At 44.1% G+C, this 25,086-nt stretch overlaps 1 protein-coding gene across 1 annotated transcript in view; it reads right to left on the bottom strand.

Moving 5' to 3' along the window:
• Nucleotides 1-25,086, bottom strand: part of spata5 (spermatogenesis associated 5) — a 536,428-nt gene that overhangs the window by 367,827 nt on the left and 143,515 nt on the right. The window contains exon 14 of the mRNA XM_038792393.1: nt 13,209-13,335. Coding sequence (XP_038648321.1) covers nt 13,209-13,335 — 127 coding nt within the window. The remainder of the gene's footprint in view (nt 1-13,208; nt 13,336-25,086) is intronic.

Raw genomic sequence — 25,086 nt, 5'->3', positions numbered from 1 at the left:
CACCAAATGCTTCACAAATCTCAGAAACAGCACAATGATATTGCTACTTCAGACAATTTTTGTATCTATAGTACTTGAATCAATACTTATCAATCAACAAACAAAAACTGAAGGGGCACATCTGAAAACGTTATCATTTCAGACTTCAACCGACTGATAATTGCAGCTCTCATACAACTGTAATGACAGTCTCCTAGCATTTTCTACTTTTAGTTGGCTGTTTCCGTTTAAGCCAAATTAGATACTGGCTGTTATACAAAACATTGAATGAATGTATATTATATCATGTAAACCACATTTATATTTTCTGACACCTAAGTATTGAGCATCATTGCATGGATGTGCAGTGATTATATATTGTAAAGTTAATCCTTCAGTGCCAATGCCATCAGTGGCATTCAGCAGCATGGGTGTCAGGCTTGGCCACTGATTGACAAAGAAATAAAGCCAAGGGAGAATAAGTTCAGCATGATGACAATATTGTATTCATCTATATCACTTGTTGTGGATGCAGATTCCTGTCACAGCTTTCTAATCAGTTCGGTAAGGCTCATGTCTGAGCCTTCTGATAGACTCCGTATTTCCTAAAGTTAAAAATCAGCGAGAGAAATAATACTTCAGCTGTCAGACAACTGTATTGACTGTTTCCTGCTTCAACCTGCCCTTCTAGCCCAGGGTTCCTCCGGGCACTCCGATTTCCTCCCACAAGTCCTGAAAGACGTGCTTGTTAGTTGAATTGGACATTCTGCATTCTCCCTCAGTGTACCCGAACAGGCACTGGAGTGCGACGACTAGGGGATTTTCACAGTAACTTCATTGAAGTGTTAATGTAAGCCTACTTGTGACACAATAAAGATTATTATTAAGACAGAAATGTAAAGAGCTAAACGTACAATCACCTCCTAGCACTCACTTCCCAGTCCTCCAGTTGACCAATAGGCTTTGGCCCTTGATTGTCATTCAATCCCATCCCACGCAAATTCCATCCCATCACTGACTTAAGCATTAGATTCACACATTTGGCCGTTACTTATATTATGTTCACCAGACACTGGCTGAGCATATATTGAAAAAAAAAGATGCTTCACTTACTAACCAAAAGCAATTTAGATATTTGCCATCTACATAAGCTACAAGAAGCAAAGGAATATACAAAATTAAAGGATCGTTCATGTTTTTAGTGAAATGACCTTGAACAAGGTCGGAGTTTGTTTCCTCTGAATGCAGCTGTTGTGGAGCCGGGCATAACAATTAATTATGCAAGATAAAACTAAATTAAAATACTAGATTTTTATCTTTGGAAACTGGTGGCACATTTCCCAAATGGAAAGAGCATGGCCTGACATGCTTTGCTTATTTAGAAAATAGAAAGGAGTTGCCAGAAATGCCTCAAACTGTCCCCATCATTTTACTATACAGAAACTCCAGAAAAATAAATCTATTGATGATTTACCACTGTACTTCTTTCTTAGAAGTTGGTCTGCAAATGCACGTAAATATATATATGTGCTTGATAAATATGCAAGCGTGTGCATGTCTTCTTTCTTAAAAAATGTCTGCATATGAATAAACTGTGTAGCATTTTAAATGTATAAGTAGATTATTGCCTTTTTAAATTTATAAATCACTATCAAACTGTTAACTGCGAAAAAGTATAGGGGCAATCTACATTATTAATAGCTGCAATTATGAATCCAGCATTAATACTAGCCTGTCTTTCATTCTCCATATGAATAAAACCTCTGCTCCATGAGATTCATTCACGCAGGGAAACATCATCATCTAATAAATGTGATTTCAGATTTAGAGAGTGCATCAATTCATTGGTGATCCAACAACAGCGTGCGAGGTTGGCAAATATCATGCTGAATTGGAATGCTCTCTACTGTAAAATCTTAAACTTTCAGGTGTCAGCTGTAATGAGTACACAAATTGAGCAACGTGGCTCGACCATGGAACTCTTCAGTTAGCTTGTGCTTCCAGACATTTTGGAGAAACATTGGAGACACAATTCATAAAGAACAGGAGCACAAATGGGACGCTGAAGAATTAGCAGCCCATTTTTCCCTACTCTGCCTGATTTTCTTTCCCATTGAAGTCAATTTAATCTCGAAAGGGCACAGCCAACCCCTTTAAGACATTATTTAAAGGTTGAAATTTGACACTTATCTGTAGCTTGAATTTAAATCTGCATCTGTTGTACATTTACTTCATTAACAACCGTCAGCATGTAACTGGCAATCTGCAGCAATCAGTAAGGTTTTTTGCTTTGCCAATATTAACTGACAACAGTGCCAAAGGTCATTCTCCTCTGTTCCAAATTACTACTATGAAGAAAACTAACAAAACTCCATCTGAAAAACAGCAATGTTCAGCCTAACCATAAAGTAAGAAAGGTCTAGCATTTATATAGAGGCTTTCATGACCTCAAGAATTCCAAGGCACTTCACAGCTAATGAAGTACTTCTGAAGTGTCGTTCTAGTAGTACTGTAGAAAATAAGCACTCTTATGCCTGCGTAAACTAGTTTGGGATGCACATCAACATAACATTAGTAGTATTCAATAATAATTGCTTATTGTCACAAGTAGGCTCCAATTAAGTTACTGTGAAAGGCCCCTAGTCGCCACATTCCGGCGCCTGTTCGGGGTGGCTGGAACGGGAATTGAACCCGTGCTGCTAGTCTGGGTCGAAATCGCCTGGGGCCGCCGGAACTCCCGCCCCCGCCATGTCCAGAATTCTCCCACCCGCAAAAGGTCGGCGTGCCGCCAATCCCGCCGCCCGCCTCGGAGAATGGCGGGGCCGGCGGGAGGCTACGGGTTTCTGTGCTGCCGTTATTGTCCGGCCCGGATGGGCCGAAGTCCTGCCGACGTGGCCACGGATCACGCCGGTGTTAATCACAACAGGTATTTAACAGAGTCAACCAGTGCTGATGGTTGATGCCGTTCATTGTGGAGGTGGGTGATGGGGGGACGGAAGAGAGAGAGAGAGAGAGAGAGAGAGAGAGAGAGAGAGAGAGAGAGAGAGAAATCACAGAGTGCGGGTGCCGGTGGGTTTGGGGGGGGGGGGGGGAGATCACAGAGCGCGGGTGCCGGTGGGTTGGGGGGAGGGAGAGATCACAGTGTGCAGGTGCCGGTGGGTTGGGGGGGGGGGGGGGGGGGAGGAGAGAGATCACAGAGTGCGAGTGCCGGTGGGTTGGGGGGGGGGGGAGGAGATCACAGAGTGCGGGTGCCGGGGGGTTGGGGAGAGGGAGAGATCACAGTGTGCAGGTGCCGGTGGGTTGGGGGGGGGGGGGGGGGGAGAGATCACAGAGTGCGAGTGCGGTGGGTTGGGGGGGGGAAAGAGATCACAGAGTGCGGGTGCCGGTGGGTTGGGGGTTGGGGGGGGGGAGAGATCACAGAGTGCGGGTGCCGGTGGGTTGGGAGGAGAGATCACAGAGTGCGGGTGCCGGTGGGTTGGGGGGGGGGGGGAGAGAGAGAGACATCACAGAGTGCGGGTGCCGGTGGGTTGGGGGGGGGGGGGGAGAGATCACAGAGTGCGGGTGCCGGTGGGTTGGGGGGCAGGGCCTCTTTTGTGTAGTCACGCTGGGAGGCGTTGATTACGCCGCTTGACGGCAGCTGGTGACGCCGACGTGAATGGCATAACGCTGCTGCTGGCCCATTCGGTCCCGGAGAATACGCGATGTTTTGCGGGGTCCGACGCCGGAGTCATCAGCGCCGTTTTTGGCGCCGGGTCCCGGGCATCGCGAAGTCACCGGAGAATTTCTCCCCTGGTTCTGCATTACAAGCCAGCTGTCTTAGCCCACTGTGCTAAACCAGCCCCTTCTCAAAAGACTACCATTAAAGGCCATGATGTGATATCCTGCTGACAGCTATCTCTGTGACTAAGCTTTAAGTCATCTGTCCGAATACCTACTTATGTAGTTCGCTGTCGAATTTTGTTTTGATGACACCTTTTTGCTATGTTAAGCAGCTATATAAATGCAAGTTGTGGGCACCGATATGTGACAACCACCAGTTCGTTCTGGGAGGGTTGGACAGGGGGGGGTTTCCGGTAGTGGCAACAGGAGGGATCGAGAGATTTGGGGATCTCTTTATTGATGAGGGTTTCCCGAGTCTAGAGGAGCTGGTGGAGGAGTTTCAGTTGCCAGGGGAAATTGACTCCGGTGTCTGCAGGACTTTGTGCGGAGGCAGGTTTTGACCTTCCCACGCCTGCCGCCCTAGGGGCTACAGGAAAAGATGGTGTCTTGAACAGGAATAGGAGAGGGGAAGGTCCCAGAGATCTATAAGGAGCTGATGGAGTGGGAGGGAGCCCCGATAGGGGAGGTGAAGAGAAAGTGGGAAGAAGAGCTTGTGGGAAGTTGGAAGCCAGGTTATGGGAGGAGGCCCCGAGGAGAGTTAATGCATCCTCGTTGTGCGCCAGGCTCAGCCTGATACAGTTTAAGGTGGTCCGCAGAGTGTACATGACTGTGGCTCGGATGAGCAGGTTCTTTGATTGGTGGAGGATAGGCATGAGCGCTATGGGGAGGGTCCTGTGAACCATGTCCATAATGTTTTGGGTGTGCTCGAGGCTGAGGGGTTTCTGGCAGGGGTTTGCTGACATCATGTCAGAGGTCTTAAAGGTGAGGGTGGTGCCGATTCCAGAGGTGGCGATCTTTGGTATGTCGGAAGACCCAGGAGCCCAGGAAGTGAGAGAGGCCAGTGTCCTGGCCTTTGCCTCCCTGGTGGCCCTGAGACGGATCTTACTAGGATGGAGGGACGCGGAACCCCCAAAGTTGGGGGGTATTGGTTAGCGACATGGCGGGGTTTCTCAGACTTGAGAAAATTTAATTTGCCTGAGGGGTTCATTGCAGGGGTTGCTCGGAGGTGGAGGCTGTTCATTGACTTCTTTGAGAAAAATTAAGCTGTCAGTAAGGAGGGAGGGGGAGGCATGGTGAGACGAGTAAGGGCAGGAGAACCAATGGAGGGGTGGCATGTTGGCTGGGGTTTGTGCTCAGGAGGTTTGTTGGTTATATTGTTGCGATTTTGTTTTTGTTGAAATTTGATGTTGAAAACTGTTAAAATTAGAAATGCCTCAATAAAATATTTTCTAAAACAAAAGTGCATTACTTCATTGGAACTGTCAAACTCATTGGAAATGTCAAGATCTCAAGGCATTTACAGCTCCTGGCCTTTAAGTATCTGAAAAAGGTATAAGGGCACCTTTCTGAAAAAAAGCACATGCAGAAACAGAATATACAAAAATCAAACCATAGCTGGTATCCTGCAATCTCCAAAATGTTCTACTGACAGTGCCAAATGCCGATTCAATTTTCCTTCTACCTTGGTTTACCATTCCTCCAAAGCAGCATTTGAATTTGTTTTTTTCATTCTAGCTCAATCCTAAAGTCATAGATGAATTTGGAACGCCCACAGTTTCGCTGGCAAACATGAAACAAATCTAATAAAATGAAACGCAAACTTCACCCTGCTTAATTTGTGAAGCTCATACCATTCATTCCAGTAACTTTGAATCGGCCAAAGGTGAATTACATTTTTGTAATTCCCTACTGTCTAAATAAATGCATTTTACTTAAATATTATTTTCATTATTAGCAAGTCAACTGGAACTTTTACATAAAATTATGCAGAAATTATATATAGTTAGTTCCTTTTCCTTTAGGCACCCATCAAACCTGGTATTTAATGTTAACATCATCTTTGATTCATTGACTAACTTCACTCCTGCATTCCACAACCTCACAATTCTCGGTGTAAAAACGTTTATCCTGTTTTCTATCCAGAAATCTTACAGTTATGTCTGTTCCCCTGGTTCCAGACCCTGCAATCACGGTGAACAATCTGTTTCCATCTATTCTGTCTCATTCCTGCGTAATTTTAAGCACATCCATCAAATTGCCCCTGTTCTAATCAAGAAAAGCACAATGTATTCTCGCAACTGAATTTTTTTTGCCAATATCTTTTATCTTTGATTGGGTTGTCACTTCTTCAATTCCAATTTTTTTTTGGAGGTAGTTGGTAACGTGCAGGTTGACCACTGATGGCCAGTGTTGAAGGTCCAGTAAACTACGAGTAGGCTAGCTTGAAGTGTCTGAGGAACAGAGCACGTAAAATACTTAGCAGCTCAAGGCCAGGAATCTAATTACTTGATGAGCCTCACACAGTTGAAAACAGCAGCACTTGAGTTGGGAGATGGAGCAATAGAGCTTGGGAGATCAGAAGCTAAATGTAAAGAGCCAGCAAATTTATAAGTAATAGGCTTTGAAAACAAATTGGCAGTTAAGTGACTTTTTTTATTTTATTTTATTTTTTTAAATTTAGAGTGCCGCAATTATTTTTTTCCAATTAAGGGGCAATTTAGCGTGGCCAATCCACCTACCCTCCACACAACACGGGGAGAATGTGCAAACTCCACACGGACAGTGACCCAGGACTGGGATCAAACCTGGATCCTTAACGCCATACAGCAGTGCTAACCACTGTGCCACCACCGTGCCGCCCAGACAGTAAGTGACTTATAGTGCAATAAAGAACAATGAATACCAGGCTGACAAAACAATAGTAGGAAATAAATGATGCACACAAGACTGTAAAATATTATTCCAGCAGATTTTCTGTACATTTTCCTGGGTGGGTAATACAACACAGTATATTGTAATCAGATAAGAAAGTGCAGTTACAAAAGGTAACTTCTTGCACAAAACTTTAAAGATATTATAAATAGATCTTCTATACATTGATTATGGTCAGTTGCTTATCAGGGTGGAGAAGGAGTGTAAGTGCAGGGAGTTTCTGTATCATGCATACATGTCTGGGTCCTTGCCTTCACAATCACATTTGCTGACCAAGAGTCTCCATTCCTTAGGCACCCAGCTGATCCCATTCTTTCACCTGACTTCCACCCATCACAGAATGCCTAAATCACTGTTTAATTTAGATGTCCCACTGCACAGAGTAGGAGCAGGACCACTGCAATAACCATACAGTCCAACCAATTCACAGCAAAGTCCGTGAGTTGTGTTTGCCTGCTCTGACAACTGGTATTTCTAGATTTCATTTTCCTGGACGGGAGAGGTTACAGCACATATATTAATGACCCAGACTTGGGGGCACAAAACACAATTTCAAAACTTGCAGATGGCACGAATCCAGGAAGTATTGTGAACCGTGAGGAGTTCAAGAGGACCAGAAAAGCCGGTGGAATGAGTGAAATTACAGGTGAAATTTAATGCAGAGAAGTGTGAAGTGATTTAATTTAAGAAGACAAAGGGAAGGCAGTATAAAATAAAGGATGCAATTCTAAAGGGAATGCAGGAACAGAGAAAGATGGGTGATATGGGCACAAATAAGTGAAGGTAGTTAAAGACACATATGGGATCATGCGCTTTATAAGCAGACACAGAGGGTGGAGTCTTGTTGAAGCCTTGGAGGTCTCGTCTGCCGGCTGAAGAGCTGGTCAGAGACCCACACTGCCTCTTTTATGGAAGGCATGCCGAACCACAGCCAATCAGGCACTGGCGTGTCCAGGAGTAAGCCTTCCCTTGGAATCAAGACCCTCGAGACGGAGGCATCAGGCACACCTGCAGCTGGGTTAATACCAGAGGTGGAAGAATGTGGCCCTTAGGTGGTCATTAATTCAATCACTTAATTGGAGGCAGGTGGGAAGGTCAACCTTGAGTCTTCCTGCCCAGAACTTAATTCTGGCAGAGGCGGAAAGGTGACAGGCATTAGGAACATAGGATAAGAATTAGTAACAGAGATAGGCAATTCAGTCCCTCGAGCGTGCTCTGCCATTCAACCAGATAATGGCTGATCTCTTCCTGGTCTCAAATCCACCTCCCTACCGGTTCCTCATATCCCTTTAACCCATTTTTAAAATCAGAAATATATCTCCTTCTTGAAACCATTTAATGACTCAAATTCCACCATATTATGGGACAGTGAGTTCCACAAACTCACCACCCTCTCCAGGAAGTAGTTCCCTCTCATCTCAGTTCTAAATCATACCGCCTCTCAACCAACTCCAGTACACCATCACCACCCTGCCTCAGGAAATGCCCTTCCTGTCTCCAAGCACGTCACCAGCGAGAGCACAAGATTCCGGTCAGAGTACTAAAACAAGGAAACTATGATGAACTTTTAACACAGGAAAATTATATCCAAATTGGGCACCACACTTTAGGAAGAATGTAAAAGCTTTAAAGATGCACAGGAAAGATTTACGAGACTGGTTCCAGAAATGAGGAACTTCAATTGCGCGGATAGTTTGGAGAATCTGGGGTTGCTCCTCTGAAAGAAGAGAAGATTGTGAAACGATTTGATAGATGTAGTATCTTGAAAGACTGGCGACCACCATGTAGGTTAACAGTTTATTGAGCTAAATAACTGTTTACAGAGAGTGAGGTAAAGGCTATCATACCCCGAGACTCCAAACACCCAGGAAACCTGCGCTCAGTCTCAAGATACTTGCGCTCAAACCAGATTGTCCGAAAAGGTCACATGGCCCTTAAAAGGGGCACACTACCACACACCTCCCCCCATTAAGTTACTGATAAACTAATTTCATTAGCAAAGGAACTATTTAGAATATTATACAACAAACGGATCTCAACATAGTCCCTCATAAGGCAAGTTGATCCGGGGACTTCTTGATCCTTTCGGTGCATTGTGATTCACTTGGCGGGTGCACCGACAGTAGAGGTAACTTTGGTTTGAACCTCAATGGGCTGACTCTCGACTTGTGAAGGTGCATCCATTCCCCCGGGATATTACTTGGCTCTTCCTCAGGGTAGCTTGCTGCGGCATTATTTTCATCCGCAGCAACATCGTTAACTTGGTACCCTGGCAGTTTCCCTGCCAACCTGGACTTTGCAGTGCCAGCCATACACCCATGTGGCACTGCCAGGGTGCTTGGCTGACATTGCCAGGGTGCCCGAGTGGCACCAGCAGTACCAGAGTATCATCCTTCCCAAAGGGCATGCACCTGGGGGCCTCTGATCCCCTGGGAGACCCCCACGAGGGTCATTCTCTCTGGTCCCCATTTGTGGAGACCAGTACTGAATGGTGCCCGGCCAACATCTCCAAGGCAAAGGGGATAGATCCCAATGCCTCGGGTACCTCGGAAAATTGCATATTAAAGTGAGACTAGCTGTCTCGCTCAAATATGTAGATTTACCAAAAAGTGATAGCGGCCACAATGGGTAGGATTCACATTGCAACATCGCACAAGATCGTGTTTGACCTTGCGAGGCGTCGCGAGCGGGGTAAATCCTGGAATTGGGGTCTCCCAGCTTCTTTTGGCCACGTTGCACCACGGCGAGCTGCTTTTTGGGCGCAGCATGGGCATTCGATCGCATGCACTATGTTTTATTCGGCTTCAATACTCACTTGTGGCTATTATTCCTTTTAATCTCCCTCTCAGTTTCTCTGGGCCAGATTCTGCAGTCACCTGTTGAAGAGGGCCCTCAACTTCCAAAGCACGCTAACCCAAAGAAGTTGCGTGGGCCAATTAATGTTGCTCCCGCAGATTCACTGCAGCAGGCTTTTGTTTCAGTGTTGGTGACACCGTGACTATAAGTCATGCTCACAATTGCCTGCCGTTTTCACCCACACTAGCCTGCATTGCTTAGCCTCGCTGTAACCCACCTGGAGAGCGAATGACAACCAAAATTCTCACCACCAAGATCTGTGCAGAGATTTGTTCTATATTAACAGCCAGCACTGCGCTGTGTCACTGCCCACAAAATCTGAGCCCTGTTTCAGTCAATACAAATGCTGCTAATTCATGGCTGGAAATTAATGAGTCCATCTTGCTACCACAGTGCTTCTTCAGCATGACCAAATTAAATTTAATCTTTATGCTACTGTATTAGTAAAATCTACGTCTCCAACTATAATTTTAATTTCGAACGTCCAACATCAATTTTGTCTGCGCATCATTCGTAAATACGAGTCATTGCTGCAAGTACATCCTCTAGTGCTTCGCTTACTAGCTTTTGACATTGATTGCTGGTTATGCAGAGACGCAATAAATCAGATCACAATTGGCTTCTGCTGCCAAAAATATCTCATTAATCTTTATTTGTCGAATTATACATATCAATTGTAATGCAAATTATTTACATGGTGCTGCAACCTTAGGCCCGACATGATAAGGGTAGCTTGGAAATAAAACCCTAGGGTGCTGACCTAAACTGTAATCCGGTATCCCATTCAGCAGTTGTGTTGTACATCACAGTCAATGTGTTTGACACTCAAATTGGACCCAGCAGGGGGCAAAATAATCTGATTTTTCAGCTGCTCAAGTAACATTCAGTGCTGAAAATGACTAAGATCCCAGGGGATCATTTCCCTCTCATTTCCCTACTAGATGCCAGCCTGCGTTCTTTAACAAAGATTAAGCCATCGTTCAAGAAGTTGAAATATTAATATGGGTCATGACATACCAATCCATCAGTACTCTGTTTGAGTACATAATATATTTTCTCCTTTCCAAATCGCAAAGGTCACATAACAGAACCTTGTTTTCCTGTTTTACTGTGCAACAATGTAGAATTTGTTCAAGTTGACTTGAACCTAGCAACCTGAAGTCGATAGTTTGGGAGTTAGTTATTTCCCGAAAGTTATATTGCATTTCAAGAATTCATGATTCGTTTTCATTGTCCTTTGCCCAGCCGGCCCCCTCACCCACCATAGGGGCAACAAAAAAGTTACATGAACCGGTTTCATATATGCTGATAACCATATTCATATCAGGTACACCCAACATTAAATCTTTACATTTACAATACTTTACATTTGGGTGTCTTATCCAGTCAAAGACTTCTGATCCCGATAATGGCAACGAGCATCTTCAGCTGCCGTGTATGCTGAGGCCTGGGAAACCTTGCCTTGAGATGTGAAAACTAACAAGTAATGTTAAAATAGAGGCACACAACCTCTTGGAACTAATTTAGTGAATGGCCTCCACCTGGAAGTGCATTGGTCACCTACCTCACCCCACCTTTGTGAGAACTGAATGTGGGCAGGTTGCCCAAGTTGTTTATTTTTAACCTCCCTGAAGGAGAGGGAGCAAAAAGTTGCATTTCAACACCGCAATTACAAACAACTGTTAAATGTTAATTACACCTATTCAGTTTATTGTAATATTGCACCATGCTACGAAAGATTCAGAACTTTAAAAAAAATATAGTTTAGAATATTCATTTTTCTGCCTCCGGCCTCTGGAAAAAAAAACACTATCAGGTCTGTTGTTGCTCAGAAAGTTGGATCAGGCATGTGAGGGAACTGTTATTCATCCAGAGCATTTTTATCTTGTGATCTAGAGAGGTTGTTCAAAGAACATAGGACATTCTGTTCATTGAACCTTATCTCTTCAGTAACCTAACTTGCTTATTATTATTTAGCATGCAACGGCATTGCAAATTACCTTTACGTTTTATTTTCCTCTACAGATTCATGCAATAGACTATTCCAAATATTCATCATTTGGGAGGAATAATTTCCTCATTACTAGGGAAAGACATTTACCCAATTTAGGTTGCATGTTACTCCCCTGACTTCTGATTGGTTAGGTGGGGGAAGTGGAGAAGAGCCTGAATCAGATTGAATGCTCTTCCGGAAGCCAAACAAAGATATGACTCCAGATTAAATCTGTGGTGTTATTGCCACATTTTTTGGACCTCAAACATACAACACTCATCTCTCCTGCTGGGACTGACTGTAATATGGTTGCAGTATCAGCACAGTGTAAACACAGTTTAAGACGGAACAACGGCAATATCATTGTTGCAGAACATTATGTGTATTGATTGGATCCTCGCAATTCTTTCTGACCAGGTAACTGCCCTCCTTTTCCTTTGGACTTGATTCTAGAGTCCAGTATTGTGAATATCATAGATGACACCTAAACACCACTACGGAATTTGTGGAAATAAACTACATCCTGAAACGTTGTACTTTACCATTACACACAGCACCCGGTCCTTCTATGATATTGTCTTTAAGAGGTTTGCAGAAGTTAATGCTTGTGATGGTGGGTCCACTCACTGGCCGGACAGCTGTTGGCAACCCTGCCATGGCCATTCCACACCAGGACTCAATTTTGTTCCAATCAGTACTGAACTGGTTGACAATGGGTTCCTTGTCGCATTCAGTGTATATTACCCGCCCCTAAGAGCTGCCGGTCAACCACAAGCAAGTAGTTCTACAATAATGACAGTGCCACCAGGAGTAGTAGCCAGCACCAGTACTGCATGTTGCCCAGGCTCATTGCCGAAGACTGAAGGTAGGCAAGGCAGGCTCACCAGTGTGTGGGGAAGGGAGTTAGTTTTAAGGGTAGGCAGAGATCTTTATTAGTCTATGCCTCTGGTGGATCTCTCTGGTGGGCATGGCTGCCCAGGTAGGCGAGCTCCCATCAATAGGCCACCAACAAACCCTCCAACCATTTGCCTGGCAGGTTGCACACAAGACATAGCCGGAGCCTGCCGGTGATTGACTACCTGTGGCAGCAGGCTGGGGCCCTCAAGTGTCGTGCTAAGGGTCTCAATTGTCTTCCGGGTGGAATTGCCATCCTCCAGCCTTCCTGTACTTAATAAGGGGGAAGTAAGTAAGCCAAGATGACAGGATCTCCACCACCTTCCCACTTGATTAAACAGAAACCCTCACACCGATTCTGCTGTGCCCCAGCCCGTCTTGGGGTGGGGTGGCGAATGAAGTTCTGTCTACTACCTGAGTGGAGACAGGGGAAAAAGAGACAGAAAAATAAATGCTTCACATTAAAAGTCAGAGGAGTGAATTCTCCACCGGTGGGATTTCCGTTCCGCTGGAAGCGCAACCACACCCCCGAGTTTCCCGGCGACATGGGGTGGCTACAATGGGAAATCCCAGTGGCGGGAATGGAGAATCCCACTGCCAGAGATGGCGCGTGGCGGAGAAACAAGCGGCTGGGGAGGCGGGGAGTCCAACCCATGGTATTTCAGAGATCCTCATCAATGAGAGCTATTGTATTTAAAGACTTTTCCCTTGCAATAGCTGCAGTAAAATTTGAAGAAGAAAATCATGTATAGAATTCATGGGTTTAAAAATCCATCACATATAAAATGGTCTGGTCAGTACACTGTTTACATTATGACATCAACATATCCACTTTGCACTAATTTGGAATGGGTGCCAAAATTAAACATTCGGTGCAGAAACCAGTCGTCCTTACCTTGTCGATCATATCTGGCCTGTTGGTGGCTGCTAAGATGACCACATTATGGAGCTGTTCAATCCCGTCCATTTCAGTCAGCAACTGTGCAAGGACTCGGTCAGCCACATTCCCAGCACCAGCAGAACTAAACCAAAACACAGGATCAGAAAGTTTCTACAAAACGGTGAAGAAAAATCTTCATCCATTGGAACACACGAAACTCAGAGAAGAACAGAAGACAAGCTTGTATATAAGAAATAAACAAGGCTGAGTTTGGTGTTCAGGTTTTCTGGCCAGCTTAAGTTCTTGACCCATCTCAGAGTTTTTACTTATGGTGCATTCTGCAGCAAGGTATCAGTTACTGAGAACATATATAAGCAGTGCTTCTGCTTCGCTGTAAAATAACTCATACATTGTTCATTAATGGCAGAAGAGCCAGAAAGATGTTTCATTGCCATCAAATCTCTAACAAGTTACCTTGCGCCAGTGTTTTAAAATGTAAAGTGTTTTATTGAATAATCAGGAATTGTGATTTTTCATTTGCTTTTTTCATGCAATTCATAGAATCATAGAATTTACAATGTGGAAGGAGGCCATTTGGCCCATTTAGTTTGCACCGGCCCTTGGAAAAAGCACGCTACTTAAGCTTAAGTCCACACCTCCACCCTATCCCCGTAACCCCATTTAACCTTTGGACTCCAAGGGGCAATTTAGCACAGCCAATCCACCTAACCTGCACATCTTTGGACTGTGGGAGGAAACTGGAGCACCTGGAGGAATCCCATGCAGACACGGGGAGAAAGTGCAAACTCCACACAGACAGTCACCTGAGGCCGGAATTGAACTTGGGACCCTGGAGCTGTGACGCAGCAGTGCTAACCACTGTGCCACCCCACTTCTTCATTCATATTAACATTTCAGCAGCTGATTATTTTCAGCAGAGTACAAACCCAGGTGTGGTTATGAAGAAAAGCAATTAATCTCCCTCAAAATGAACTAAAATTAAATTGTTTTGAGGCAACAAAAATTTAGGTTGTACCAATGGAAAGATTTCTTGTACTCCAGTTACATTTGATAAATTCTAATGGCACTGAACTGAGCATCTCCACTTATTCTAAACCACATGAATATATCCACATGAATAATTCACAAGTGACATCCGATAAGACTTGTGACAAAAGTAAATTATCCCTCCTCATCCTTCTTGACCTGTCTGCAGCTTCTGGCATGGTTTATCACGCCAATTTCTCTGACACTTCCCCACCGTTATCCAACTGGGCGGGACTGTGCTTGCTTGGTTTCACTATCATTCATTTAATCATAACTCCATGTCATCACCACCTCTTCCAACTGCACAATGTCCTGAATCTGTTACACTGCTTGGCTGTTTCCTTGTACTGGAGGAGCAGAAATTTACTCCAACACAATATTGGGAAGACCCAAAGCCATTGTCTTCATTCCTCACCACAAACCCCATTTCCTAGCCATAGATTTAATTTCTCTCCCTGGCAAGTGTCTGAAACTGACCCAGAAAGTTTGCCCTGGTGTCATATTTGGCCGAGGTGGCTGCTGACCACCAATCACTAAGATCACCTATTTCCAGCTTTGTAAAGTTGCCAGATTCTATTGCTGCCTCAGCTCATCTGTTGCTGAAACTCTCATCATGTTTTACCTCCAGACTTGCCTGTCCAACATAGTCCTGGCTGACTTTCCACATTCCACCCTCCGAAAACTTGGGGTGATCCAAAATTCTGCTCCCTGTGCCCCAAGTAATTTCAAGTCCCATTCACTGTCACTGATCTACAATGGATCCTAATTAAGCAAATCCTTGATTTTAAAACGTTCTTCCTTGTTTCCCTTCATGTATTCATTCCTCTCTATTTTTCTATCTCTACCTGCCCTCTGAGATAACTGAGCTTCTATATATCTAACCTCTTGAACATCCCCAATTTTAATCGATCCACCATTGTTAACCCTGCCTTCAGTTGCGTAGGTCCTAAACTCTGAAAATCCCTCACTAAATCTTTCTGTCTCTCTTTACCTTTCTTTTGTCCTTGTTCCTTAAAACCTGTTCTTCTGCCCTAAAGTCTTTTTGGTCAAAATTTTACAGGGCATTGTGGTGGCTGAACCACCCTCCTCCCCCCACCCCCCATCCCAAACTTAGGGTGGGGCCCACGATTCTGATGGCTGCCCCGCAGCATTTAATACCGGGAATGATGTTAATTGCTCTAAGACAAATCTTTCCCCTCTCCCCCGTCACAAGAGGAAATCTGCCTTAGAGATTTGCCAGCCAATCTTAAAAGATACCAGAGCAGTGGTCACTGCTACAGGAAGAGCCCAAGTAAGTCTCAGTGAGAGGGACGAGTAGCTGAGCCCATGAGACAGTAGGGAGCCACCCCCCCCCCCCTCATAAACAAAGGTTTTCCCAGTACCCACCCACCCCAGTCTTGCCCGACATCAGCCTGTATAGCTAAGCTGCTGGGCTTCATGCATGGTGTGGGCCACCTCCCGCTGCGGGTAAAAGTTAAGGGTCTCAATAGTCCCTAACATCTTAATATGTCCAACGGCTCCTCCGCCTTCTGCAAAATTTCAGATGGATACATGGCGGACCTAAAAGCGGCAGGAAGACCACCCACTGTATTTTACGTGCCCCTCCCTGGCATCTTCAAAGGGAAGCGTAAACCTCAGATCTTTATCTGGCTTGATGTCAAATGTTAGTTCAGAATGATCCTGTAAAGCACTTTGGCAGGTTTTATTATATTAAAGGCACAATATCAATACAAGTTGTTGTTATTGACGAAAACAATACCAAAATTTACCAGTAATCAGCACCAGCATGCACGAGAAATAACTTTAAAAGAAGTATGTGAAGCAATTATAGATAAACTAAAAGAAGTTAAGTGGCAATAACTGCTTAATGATATCAGCTTTGGCAAAAGGTTTCATACATTCATCGACAATAAAAAGTATGTTATTTGGCCCCTTGAGTCTCCTCCCACATTTAACCAGACCATAACTGACCTTCAACCTCAACTCTACTTTCCCAATCCTCAGAACCATCAGAGTCCAGAAATCTATTGATCTCAGCTTTCAATATACTCAATGAGCATTCACAGTGCTCTGGAAGAGAGGATTACAAACATTCACAACTCTCTGAGTGAAGAAATTACGCTCCAGTTCAGCCTGAACTGGCTGACCTCTTATCCTGAGACTTCAGCCCCTAGTTTGAAAATCTCCATGCAGGGGAAACAGCTCCTCAGCATCTAACAATCTCAGAATGTTATTTTTCAATGAGATCACCTCTGATTTTCTAAATTCCAGAGAATATAGGACAAATCTGCTCCATTTCTCCTCATAGGACAATTGTCTCATCCCTGGAATCAATCTTGTGAATCTTAGTTGCAGCCTTCTGAGGTAAACCTATGCTTCCTTCATCACGGAGACCAAAACTGTGCGCAGTACTCCTGGTGTGGTCTCACCAAAGCCCTGCATCATTGCAACAACATTTCCATTCTCCTGTATCCTTTGCAATTGAGGTCATCATACAATTTCACTTCCTAATAACTTGCTGTACCTGCATGTTGACTTTGTGTTTCTTGTTCAAATATGCCTAAATCCCTCTGAACATCGACAATTAGCACATTTTCTCCACTTTAAAACATGTTCAGTGTATCTATTCTTCCTTCCAAATTGAACAATGTCACATTTCGCCACATTATCCTTGATCTGCCACTTTCCCGCCTATTTTCTTTACCTATCTACATCCCTTTGCAGAATCTTTTTTTTTAAAATTTAGATTACCCAATTATTTTTTCCAATTAAGGGGCAATTTAGTGTGGCCAATCCACCTACTCTGCACATTTTTGGGTTGTGGGGGCGAAACCCACGCAGACACGGGGAGAATGTGCAAACTCCACACGGACAGTGACCCAGAGCCGGGATCGAACCTGGGACCTCAGCGCCGTGAGGCGGTTGTGCTAACCACTAGGCCACCGTGCTGCCCTCCTTTGCAGAATCTTTGATGAGATTTTATCAAAGGGCAAAATTTTCCCAAGCCCTGCTGGCAGGTGTGGGGGGACTATATGGCGAGAGACCCAGAACTCAAGTTTCACACTGGAGTGAATTTACAGCGGGATCGTCTGCTGGTGCCTACCGCAGCGGGTCAGAGATCCCGCCAGCTGCTGGTGTGAATCTAAATTGCATCCCGTTAATGCGATGCAGATGAAGGCCCGACCTTCCCACACCAGATTCTCCACGATGCCAGCGGGAAAACACAACGGCGTGAAACACACGCGGAACAATGTGAAGTGCAGCTTTGGGACTCACCTGAACAATACCTGGTTCTGCCTCTGGAGTTCAAGATGGAGGCAGTCCACAACCCTGGACCACCAGAACAGTGGGTATGAGGAGCATCTGCAGGTGGACCTTTCAGATACAGTATCCTGGACGGGAGGTATCTTCCAGCCTCAGAATGTTCTTGGAGGCTATCTTCATTTTCACGAGATCGACATTTTTTCTTCAGTAGTGGGTCAGTGATGTTGGCTGCATTCTCAATATGGCAGCCCAACATGACAGCGGACTACACGCTGTCCAGGACAACCCTGCCACTGAATACGGCGTAAAACATCTGAGTGCATAATTAATTTGGTCAAGGCCAGAATATTGCCATGTTTTTCCCACCAGCCTCCGCAGCAAGAAACACTCCACGTTCCTGCGGGACTTTGTCTAAAATTTCTGCTCAAAGTGTCGCGGGATGTGCACAGGGTGCTAAATCTAAGTGACATCAGCTTTGCATGCTGACATCATCCCTGGCTCTTCAGGGTTCCATTAAAACCGTGTTGAAGGCAAGTAGGGAACCCTCGTGCAGCGAAGTAATTAAAATATTTAAATTACTCATTATGCACAGTTTAACCCCCAGATCTGCCTTTAGCATCCTGACCTGTCAGCAACTCGCCAAGGCAAGTGCAAAGTGAAGAGAGCTTCTTTAATGAAACTGACAGGCTAGGAAAGCTTTGATCAATGAAACTGTAGGACTCTAACCAGGTCCAGGTTCATTGCTCTTCTCCCTGGAAAGAGTGCCACGATTGCTTGAGAGGTGAATGCCAACTACTCGGATAGTACTTTATCTGTCCAGCACTCCACTCATGCTGCCAGCTTTCAACACATAGCATAGGAGCACGTATGCAGCTGCAGCTTGCATCTTTGATAAGGGACAAGAGAACAGGCAACACCATCACCAACAGCACCAACTACCTTCTCCTCACTTGCATGCCCCTCCACAAAGTAGAGTAAATGGATAACATGATCCAGATGGAAGGAGCCAAGACGTCCAACTCAGAGTCTCCAAGCAAAGGATTAATCATCTTAGCATATCTTGAGCACCAGTGCCTCATTGTACTCTCATGTCAGGTCACTGCTGACATCTTTGGCCTTTGGGAGTAAGATCTTCTTCCCAATGGAGTTGGGCATGCTTTGCCAGTAGTGAATAAGTTGCCTGTGACCTTCCTCTGTGTCTGCCTTTTGCCAAGTTCACGTGATTTCTTCTCCTGCAAGGACAGAAAGCAGGGAGGTAGGAGCACTAGTAATGGCTTGAGTGAAGAGGAGGGAAGACAGCTATGGTGGGTTGTGTGAGGCTTGGGCACCGATGGGCAAAAGGATAAGGGTGAGTGTAAGATGGGGGTGTGGAGTGTCTGCACAGAGAGAAATGCTGCAAGATGTGACATGCTGAGGAGCGCTGTGTGGGAGAATGTCGGGGTCTGGGATTTAGCAGCTGAAAGTGTTAGCCACTCACCTTTTCTGCCCACTTGAGGTCCTGGAGTCTCTTGGTGCATTGTCTCCAGGTTGGAGGGAGTATACGTCTACTGCTTATTTGCTCACCCACTTCCAACCAAACCTGACTGGTTGAAAAAAATTCCCTCTTCCTTGTATCCATAGGAGAGCTTACCTCACTCCAGTTCCTCAGATCCCACTGCAGGGCCGCCATGGTTTTGGTGATATCTGGTTAGGGACCAATAAGGCTTTGTTTAAAGTGGACAAAAGTTGACCTTCGAGACTCTTGCTCAGTGAAGAAAGCCACAAGATTCCATAAGTTTTAAACAAATGAAAATCAACTTTATTATACAGGGTCAGAAAAGTAAAACAATTTACAATATCTATTTTATACTCTAACGTTCAGGGTAAGTATGAGGTACGCGTGTATTAACAAGTTAACTGTGGTCAAACACACCACATTACACAAGTGGCAGATGTGACCAAGAGAATCCATGGATTTCTCAACAATCCACCCAAATATCAGTAACACTGGGCGCGATCTAACTAAAAGAAAATCAGAGTACGTTCTGGGCAGGATTAGCGGGGTCGTTCCCGATGCTTGTCGCGCCGAAAATGACCCTGCTACCTAATGGTACTCTGTTGCTATTTCAGGCTCTGGTGGGGAAGACCCGCTGAGGCATTTCCTGCACTGAGGATAATTGAATATTCAGCAGATACAACTGGTTAACTATTGTCCAATTCCTAAGCCCTTCACCTCTTTAACTCGCCCACCCTCTACACGCACACACACACACACACACACACACGACAGACAAACACAAGAGGGAAAAAAGAGGGATATAACATTTTGATGAAAGTAAAAGGATAAGAGTCTTTGTTTCAGATAGACATCTTCCAGTACACCTTTCTTCAATCTAGGTCTTCAGTTGGAGGTTGTTGTTTTCAGTCTGTAATGGTTTTCACTGTAGATTCATCCAGGTTCTCTGCAGGTTCAGAGACCTGCAGATAGGCAGTATTTCTGGACATAGAGAGATAATCACAGCTGTTCCGCTCAGCATCTAGGATCCGACTGTCTCTTCTTGTGTTCGCTGAAACCATCCCACTCGAGTAGGACCCAATCACTGCCTGTCGCTGGGCAGAATTCGGCCATGTGCCAATTCATTGTCCTCTAGCCAATCAATCGAACCCAATCTCTCGGGTGCCAAAAAGTCTTGCGTTTTTCTGTTCAGAAGCTGAAACTTCAAAGCACAGTCTACCATTTTGAAACTTTTGAGCTCCTCACTTCTTCTGCTCAGCTTAAAAGGTACATGTCCATTAAATAGCCAGGGATCAAAATGATAACCACAAAGTAAAAGAAATGGGAAATAATGGAATCAACAGGAAGGGCCCTTACAAAATAGGGATTAGGATTTGTTGAAAGTGGCTAAAAAGGACATTCAAATTTGAACGTCAACCCTAGAGATGTACAGAGAACAAAAGTATTCAGCACAGAACTAATAAGTTGTTTCTGGTATCAAACTATAAAACAGCAGGCAGAGAAGGAGTTCAAACTACAAAAAAAACAAACATGGCGATGAAGTTAACATTGTAACTTTTGCAATATTAAATGAGTATTGGTACTAATAGTGCAAATCACAGCATTAAAATATTAAGTGCTACAATATTATAGTAGATACTTTCTACAAAGCACAATGCTGACAACACTGAACTGGCAAACCCAATTATATTTATGAACCATATACCAGTATGTTTCATGGAGAGATGAATGTTCCCTGTGTGGTAGCATAATTCATCATCATTTAATAGCATCAATGGTTACTAATTATACTGAGTATATTGTTATTGAGTTTCTGCTCAAGAAGACGACAAAGACAAATATAGGCGACAAAAAGGCTTAATAATTTGACAAGGGATAACTCTCTCACTCTGAGCATTTAATTATTTTCTTCCTATATTCTGTCCTTTATCTCTTTCCATTTTGTCAATCCATTATGGCCAGGATTGCTCTGCCTTGTTTCCCAGGCAGTGGGTCTTGTCAATGCTTAAAAATAATTTTTCTTTCATATGAAGTTAATTTTTATCCCATATATAACACTTCAAGCATAACACAATCACCTGAAATGTGAATTAATGTACTCAGCATGATTGGTAACAATGCCACGATGCTGGATTCTACATTTGAGTACTGAATCAAGCTATGAAAAACGTTGAATTTTTTCTGAATTTATTTTAGGCGACATTTGCATTTTCATCATCTCCTTCATAGATCCCTTGAAACATGCATTTCAGACAACATCGATAATGGGCAGCATCTAGTGACATCAATCAGTGAGATCTCTAGTACAGAATGGCAACTTCACTGATATTAGGATTTTTTTTCAGAGTTTTAAAAATTTAATTATAATCTTTCTTGTCACAAGCAAGTTTACATTCACACTGCAGTGAAGTTACTGTGAAAAGCCCCTAGTCGCCACACTCTGGCGCCTGTTCGGGTACACAGAGGGAGAATTCAGAATGTCCAAATTACTAAACAGTACGTTTCTTGGGACTTGTAGGAGGAAATCAGAGCACCTGGAAGAAACCCACGCAGACACAGGGAGAACATTCAGACTCTTCACAGACAGTAACCCAAGTCGGGAATCGAACCTGGGACCATGGAGCTGTGAAGCAACAGTGCTAACCACTGTGCTGGCGTGCCGCAGAGATCTTCCTCTCCAAGTTTCGGTTAGAAAACCAAAATTCCCTTCAGCAAATAGATGATCTAAAAAGATTTTCTCAGTCTAGGTGCTACTCCAGTAGGTGCTTTGTATTATTGCATTCAATTAATATTTTAAGCAATTAACAGAACAGAAATTAAATTATAGTCAGAATTTTTGGTTTATATGCTGAATCCATAAATCCCAGGAATATCCAGTGCAGAGCAAAATTTCTGAGGAAACAAGAGGGAACGAGTAACATACTTTAAAACGTGTGTCCATAGAAGAGGAATCTCTCTTTTTGATTCGGCAGGGACAGTATAGAGTAGAAACGACAGACAGCTTTGTTTTTTTCTGAAAGTTTAACATTTCTGTCTAATTATTCTCATTATTTTGATGAATACTGTAATTTTCACCCTACTACAATCTGGATAGACAGCAATCAATTTGTCTTTTATAATTTCCATCATCACCTTGACACCCATTTTTATACAGGTGATCTCTTTAATTGAACATCGGTTGCCAGAAAATATTTAAGTCCATGGACACCGAACTGTGCCCAATATTGCATTTGGATAATTAAAATCTCCAAAAGGAAATGAAGCATTTATATTGCTAACAAAGGTTAATGAAGCAAGTGAAATTTTCCATGTACTGATTGTACCTGCCCAAGGAAGTATTCATGTCATATCATATCCCTAGGATACCCAAGCAAGGCCGGCATTTGTTATCCAGGTTGTATTGCTGAGCCTTCATCTAGAACTGCTGCTGTTCTTGTGATAATGTTGCTTCCACATGATGTTAAGCAGGAAATTCCAGGATTGTGACCTAGCCAGAATGAAGTAACTGCCAAGTATACGCAATTGAGTATGTGTGATTTCACAGAATCCATACAGTGCCCAAGGAGGCCATTCACCTCATCGAGTCTGTACTGACCCGCCGAAAGAGCACCCTACACTGGCCCACTCCCCCACCCTATCCCTTAACCCTGTAACCGCATCTAACTTTTGGACACAAAGGGGCAAATTTAGCATGGCCAATCCACCTACCTTGCACATATTTGGACTTTGCATTTGAAAGGAAACCTTTTTTTCCCCATGATCCTCCTAGTCCACCCAGTTGGTAGAAATTGGGAGACTGGAGAGGTGCGAGCAAGTTAGACAAGTTATCACTATCTATAGATGATGCATACTACAGCATGTGATGTTGGCAGGGGCACTGATCATCAGCCTGCTCTGACTTGATGGTGTTGAGCTGCCCAGCCTTGTGGGCAGCAAGTATTCCATTACCATATTAATATGAGTCTTGTGTATGGCAGTCAGGTTTTGAGGCCAGTACAATCAACAGGTGACCAGCTTCGACAGATCAGATAACCTGCACATCTTTGAATAGTGCTATCAGGCCTTTTCCATCCACATCAGCAGGCAGATGGGGCCTATTGTTCACAAATCTTCTCTTGGCTCAGTAACTGCCTCTAGCTACCCAAGACGGAGCAGCAAAGTCAAGTGGGTGTCTTGGCAGGAACTCGATATGTGGGGGTCATATTACCTGGACTCTAGGATATAGGGAGATATCAATACCCTCTGCAACAGGCTGCCAGTAGTCTTGCTCCATCTTGCATATAACAGAATTGAACATTGGAATTTCAGGGCCCATATATCTTTCAAGGGAACAACTAAGGAGTGAAAGGTCTTTTGAAAGCTCTCTTCAATTCCAGTCCCAATGCACAAGGTGAAAGTCTTTTTTTTCCTGCCAGCTGTTAGGGTTCCATATGAAATTAGTTTGGATTGCCTCAACCCCAGTTCTGATAAAAGGTCACAGATCTGAAACGTTGAACGGAATGTAATTCCTCACCCCTGGAGGCGATTCAGACTCAAGAGTAGGAGGTTTGCATGATCTGGAAGGAAGGTATGAGATGGGTCCCCCTGCCTTCCTCACTTCCTCTGATTTAGTCCAGGGTAAGTCCAAAGGACGAAGTTCCTGCCCACAAACCAACTAAAACCCTCAAGTGGCTACTTATGGGCCTCATCGCAATGCCACTAGTATCAAACCAGCAGCTAGCAACCTGCGTGAACCTTGGCAAGTATGCTCTTTGGCTAATGAGGGTGGTGGTTTCTTTCTACTTTGGCAGTACAGGTCCAATGGAGACATCCTCCAGCAGCATGGCCTGCCTATGGATGGAGGCGCGCATGTGCCCCAAATACTAACCTCCTCTTACCAGGCCGATCTGTCTGGCTCCAACAAACCTGCCCAAGTTAGCTTGTTTGTGGGGCTCCATCATTGACCCTCTGCCTTGGCCGCACTGTAGTGCTGGTCGCCCTGGTGGCCTCTAATTGGCCTGCTGCTCTTGGGGACAGCATATTTGTCGCAATAGGGTTTCTCACACTAAGAACGGGGAAACTCAATGATGGGAAGGAAATGGCTGATCGGGCCTAATCCCAATTAAGTTTTCCGAACATTGCTGTGACGGCGTGGCCACCTGTTTCTAACCGCTCCCACACACCCACCAACCCCCGACCACCTCCCCAACCCAGAAATTAAAATTTGCCTGTTAAATCTGTCTCTCTCCCGAGTATTTTCAGCATTTTCTGTTTTTATCGCTTTGCAAACACCTTTCCTTCTGCCAGTGGCAAGTTTTTATTTGAAGTATCAAGATTTTCTTCCTTGGCTTTTTTAAACTTTTGAAATGATCCACACGGTTTCAATACAGTGGCCAAAAACTGTTCAAACTGAGACATAACCAACCATTAAAGCATTACGGCAGGATGCCGTCCTTCTGAAACTTTCTGAGAAACACCATTCTTCGGCATCAAAGGTGCAGCAGCAGAGAAATAATGCCAGAGTGGCAAAGGTTCCCGAAATGCATAGAGTTTGTCCAGCAGACTCCCACACACAGCCCAGAGTCATGCTGCTCATTTAAACTGGAAGGTATTATTGAGTCTGACATTTCTGTCGGGTTGCACAGCAGAAGACTGTCAGCGAGGCACTCCTGCCAACTCAATCTTTTCAATTCTGCTGCCATGATCATAATTAACTGACATGCTGCTTTATTTCCTCCTTTCGCTGATTCCGGGGAAATATGGCTTGGCAGTTCGAAACTTTCCATGGTTTTCAGCTCTCCTTTATTAGTAGCAGGAAGTGGTATACTTCTTCCTTAAGCATTAGAACTCTCAAATCAACTGCCTGTGGCATATAATGGAATCTGATTTGTTAAATCAAACTAAAATGACAGTCCAAGAGCATTCTGGCGTGGTTAAAGCCCATAAAAATATCACCTTCTGGTAAGATCATTAATTATTCAACTGAACAGCTGTCTTCACAGGTATTTATATTAAAAAAAAATATATTGGCCACTAAAGTTTAGTCTTTATAATGTTGAGGAGGTATATTTTCTTCCATTTGTTAACCTGAGCAAAAATGCTATTGCG

Source organism: Scyliorhinus canicula, chromosome 3 (genome assembly GCF_902713615.1).
Source record: "Scyliorhinus canicula chromosome 3, sScyCan1.1, whole genome shotgun sequence".
In the NCBI taxonomy this organism is placed as follows: domain Eukaryota; kingdom Metazoa; phylum Chordata; class Chondrichthyes; order Carcharhiniformes; family Scyliorhinidae; genus Scyliorhinus; species Scyliorhinus canicula.
The sequence above is the reverse complement of the archived record's forward strand: the minus strand, read 5'-3'. Positions and strand labels throughout refer to the sequence as shown.